At 31.9% G+C, this 5,228-nt stretch overlaps 1 protein-coding gene across 1 annotated transcript; it reads left to right on the top strand.

Annotated features, from left to right (window-relative positions):
- The first annotated feature begins 1,885 nt into the window (after nucleotides 1-1,885).
- On the top strand, nucleotides 1,886-4,573 carry LOC137407030 (uncharacterized). The gene is made up of 5 exons (XM_068093636.1): nucleotides 1,886-1,966; nucleotides 2,804-2,943; nucleotides 3,529-3,645; nucleotides 3,905-4,055; nucleotides 4,394-4,573. Exons 1-5 carry the CDS (start codon nucleotides 1,886-1,888, stop codon nucleotides 4,571-4,573), a joined length of 669 nt encoding a protein of 222 aa, XP_067949737.1.
- Nucleotides 4,574-5,228: the final 655 nt, after the last annotated feature.

The following is a 5,228-nucleotide window of genomic DNA, read 5'->3' as shown; positions in this document are numbered from 1 at the left end:
TGCCTAATAACCACACTAAACATTTCACAAATTTCAACATCAGTATATCGGTTTTTTTTGAAATTCTGTTTAGCATAAATTAAAATTGTCTGATTTTCGAAAAGGAATAAAATTATGCTTACATATGTAATAATGAAGTTTAGAAAATAAACAATGACTGCTACATGTGAGGAAATGCTCAATAATTACAAAGAATGAGTGTGAAAAGAAAGAAATCACGATGAAAGTAGCTAAAAATAAAACCAAAAGAAAGGATGTAGACTGAATATTTATTTTATGACATTAAATTACGAGGTTTTGTTTTAGCTGACCAATGCAGATTTTCTTCTTTTTAATAACCAAAAACTAAGGCTAATACAGATTAACAAATTTACATGTTTAACTGCCTTTTCTAATTACTTTATTTTTAAGATCAGATTTGCGAATTATAGTGAAAGAATATCAAACAGAAATACAAAATACTGTTAGATTTTAATAAACCCTAAAATATCTCTCAGAACAAATCTCAAATACAATGATTTTATTTGCTCTCTTTAAGCTAATGATACATAAATATTGTGAGTGTGAAATGAGTTTATTAATGCGAATCGTTAGGGCTATAAATATTTTTTGAGAATTTGTTTAATTAGCTTTCCATCTATTTATTGCAAGTGTACCAGGTGATATAAAGAGCTGAACGTGTCAAACAACATTGTGTAATATTTTGATTAAATGTAAACAACCTTGATCACAAGGCTTTCATACCTTGAGAGTAGTTTAATAAGATGCAGAGCTCAAACAAAAAAGCTGTTAACAATTGTAATATTTTTAAATAGGTTACATATATACATTACTTTGTTATTACTTTATTCAAGTAGTACTTGTGGTACTTGATAGTCTCTGTAACAAAGACCTCCCACAAAGATACACCTCCTGGATTGACAGGCTCAAAAAACTTTTCAAAATACCCTGCTGGTTGAGCATCTAGTGGAGTTAATACTGGGCCTGTCACTGCTACAAACTGATGAGTTGTAGGAGAATTATCTCTGTTCATGTTGGTAGTATTCTTCCAGGCACTGGCATCACCCCCACCCACCTCATCATTATTACTGCTACCAGCCTTTTCATCACTGTCACTTCCAGATCTAAAGTCATTCCAATCAGTATCCAAACCTGATTCACTGTCATTTCTTGCTACTAAATCTAAAAAGTCACTGTCAGCTGTGGTTCTCTACATAACCCTGGTACTACGTAGTACATGCTGTATTAGAATAATCTCGTGGAGTTCTCTTACATGTAGAAGTCGCCATTGCGATAAACTAAATTCAAACTCTTGAAGCTTTCAGTAAATAAAGGCTAAAGCAGAACCAAGAAAAAAAAGTTGAAAAATTATTTAGAACAGTTTTCTAATGTTTCTCGCAAATTTTTTTTATTTTTCACTGCTTAAAACGATCGTTTTGTGCAAATGGAAAGTTGATTTTAGAGGCTAACTGAAGCCAATATATCGTCGCTTGCTATTGGTCAACAAGGTAAACAAAAAATGGCATTTAGCTAACCACAGCCCGTACTAAAAATATGTTACTGTGGCAACAAAAATGTCTCTCTGCCCATTTGCGGTAGTATCGCAAAGCGACAAAAACATCGCCTTGCCGGTAAAAGGGTTTACAATTAGTTGCAATTGGCAGCAGTCTGCCGCTTTACCTATTCTTCCCAATTCTTTTGAGATACAGCTAAGAAATCAGTATATCATATACTGTAGGATTATCAGCTGAAAGTAGTTATTAAATTATTGCTTCTATATTTAGATGCCATCTTATGTGATATTAATCACAAGTTCTGACACTTTGGTTACCATGGCAATATAAATCAGTCAAGCTCGGCAGATCGAGCCTATATAAGAGAGAAGATGCACCAGGTTGTACACCATTGTCAGAAGATTGGTTTCAGAGACAAGAACAAGATGAGTTCTTTGCTAGTGAACCTTCTGGTGAGTATTAAACCTCTGCAGTCATTTATAGTTATAACATATTAAATCTTACTGAGTGAGATAAATTATATTTTACCATAAATAACTAAACTAAGACGAGCAGTTATAAAAATGCAATCATTACCTTATACTGAAACTAACAATAAGTTGGAATAATTTAAAAAGCTGCTGACTTTTTACAGGTTATATCACAACTCTTAGATTTATAGTTCAAGTTTAAACTGAAGGAAAACTTTTGTGTCTCAATGTGAAATATGTTGCTTGATAACTTCGTATTTTGGTTTAGAAAATTATAAATATGTTTTAAGTACGTTTTTTATTGATAATACTCGTGGCTTGCTTTAACAATCATAATGATAACTATAATTAGAAATGAGTTTATATTTGTATGAAGTTTCTATTTTGTTAACATATAACAAACATTTACAGATTACGTTAGAGTATATTAAAAAAGTGGCCTTTTTGCAATCTGAAAGTTTTGACTAAAGATTTTCTTAAATATCTAAAAGAGAAAATTTTAAAGGTGTTCATTGAAGCTCTATGTTTAGCATCAAAATCTCAAAACTGTCAAACTCACGTATATTGATGAGAATTAAATCAAGTACAGAGGTGATATGCATCACACAATTTTAATTGATTTAAATTGAAACTGTTACGATTAAAACATGAAAATCAAGCTGAATAAATAAAAAATTAAATGGTATTAAAACTTGAGAAATAAAAATTAAGCTTTCAAGTGAAAAAAGCTATAAAAATAAACCTCAAAAAAGTTGAACCATAAATAATCATGCACAGTTTTCAGTTATTATGAAGTTCTATTTACACGGTTTGTTTCAGATTTCAAGTTTCTTAGTTGGGCTTTTGGCAGCCCAAGAACTACCCGAGGGCGTATCACAGAGTTGCGATCATGGACTTCCTAGCTGTGAGACTGTTCAGAATGCAAAAGATGGTGCCCTCTGCAGTTCTGATCAGCAAAGGTACCTCTATATATTTGAGTTTATAAATTACACAATATCAGAATGTTCTGTACCAGCAGGCCGTACAGGTTGGTTACATAAATAAAAAAATGGTTGATACATTTGATTTTTTATCAATAAAAACAATTAACATTGTTTATACATGTAATTCTTTCTGTTCACATCATTAAATATTTTTAAACACAATTGATCTATAAATTAAAAAAAAAATTAGTCTGCAATCCCAAAATTTTGAACGATTTCATGCCAGTAATTAATAGGAACACTTTTGACGCGGTAAAAAGATAAGCAATAACTTTGCAAATGAGAAATCTTGGTTTCGTTTTGTTATTGAAGTAAAAAGCTTTTGATGTATAAAAATTTAAGTTTTTACAAATATTGCCGACCTAATTACATGGTTATTCCATATCTATTTCTTTATGCTTTTAATGCACTGACAAAAATTACTCAACAATTTTTAATAGGTGTTGATGTTTTTAAATTAGATGAGTAAGATTCAGCTAAAACTGCTAAATATTACCTAGTTGATTTAAAGTGTAGTCTATCAAGCTGATAAAGCTGAAGTCCCTAATTCCAATTTTGCAGAGAACCACGTACGATTGGCAGGATTGGCGACATTGCACGAGAAGTCGAACGTGAAGCATCTATAAATCGGACATTGCACCGCCGTCTCTCTTTTGGGTTGGAGATTACAAACCACCCGTAAGATAACATATGTCATAGTTAACAGTTTATCACTGTTTATAGTTTAGCGATGTTAATAGTCCAACAAGTGATTCTGTAGTTGTTGACAATTTGAGACATATTTGAAGATACTATTTTTCAAGTGTTCTGGCCTATGCTGACTTCGAATTTATCCACATTGAATAAATTAAAGAGACTGATTCTATATTGGCTATAGATATGAAACTGAATCGTTTGGTAGTCTCTCCATTTCGATATATGTCATTAATTCCTACAGCGACTGTCGACTCTCATGCGTCTCCTTGGGCGGGCCAACTTCATGTGGAGGATACTTATGGTACTATTACAATGGGCATTGGTGGCTCATTTGGCATATTCAAGGTTTTCCATTCAGATGGTACTGTTGGTGTCCTCGCTACAGCTGCAGGGTAAGCTAACTTCAAAGCTGTCAATCATACAACATAGTGTGCAAGAGCCACAAGTGTCATAAAATATATTGTCAGAGATGTAATCAGACACAGATTTCAGTTTTATAGACTATTACTGAATAATAAGAACTGTAGTAGCTCCAAAGTATTATTATAGTCCAAGATTATTGCTTATAATTAAACTATATGAACATGAACCTTTATTTAATAAAAACAAACCATTTTTATAGCTTTTTAAAAGCTTTTATGTAAAATAGGTGTTTACTGAAACTAGTTTCTGCTGCTATATTTCTTGGTGTTTCTACATATTCTTATTGTATTTTTCTATTTGGTTTTAGCTTCATCGTCCGTTTGTCTCATACTATAGAAGATGCGTTGCTCGAAGCCCTACAATTCGATGGGTTATTGTCTTTGACCTGACCACATTTGAATGGAAACTAGTGCCAGTTTCTTTGAACATTGGGTGTGACTGCGGAAACCATGACAAACGTGTTCGTTTACCTGCCTCAAGAAACTAAGAAGATCACTGCTACAAAAGTGAAAACCAGATTTTGATGTTAAAACTCTCTCTAATATTCTTTTAAACTCATGTTAAAGTAGCTTTGTCTAACTGAATTTTCAAATAAATAAAGAACCATGAAACAACTTGAATTAAGAACATTCTGCAACAGCATACAAGATAGGATTACCAAAAATATGTGGAGTCACCTACATGTAAGTATAACAACCACAAAAGTTGTAGCTATAAAATAGAACAAACTCATCCATAAAGACACAAAAGATAGAAAAGATAGAACTCTAATATCTTTATTAAAATGATATTGTGCCTTAAAAATGGTTATTTATATAGATATAAAATCAAATGTTTCAAACAATAATATAAAAAATGCTGAAGGTTAATTGATGGATCTTGCTGACGCACAGAGCAATAAAAACAATATTAGACATAACCATTACATTATTTGTTGTACAGAAGTTAAAACTCTCAAGTGCTCACTTGTTCTGCTCAAATAAGTCTTCTTACTCTATCTTCAGACAGACACACTGGGTAATTACTTTTTATCTAGAGCTGATAAGCATGATATACTTAATGACACACAGTCTTGTCTAAAACCTCTATCGTGAGCAATAATATGTGAGCAATTGTGCATCTATAACCTATAATATTAAAAG

The sequence above is a fragment of the Watersipora subatra genome, chromosome 10 (assembly GCF_963576615.1).
Source record: "Watersipora subatra chromosome 10, tzWatSuba1.1, whole genome shotgun sequence".
Taxonomy (NCBI): domain Eukaryota; kingdom Metazoa; phylum Bryozoa; class Gymnolaemata; order Cheilostomatida; family Watersiporidae; genus Watersipora; species Watersipora subatra.
This window is presented reverse-complemented; position numbering and strand designations above follow the sequence as displayed.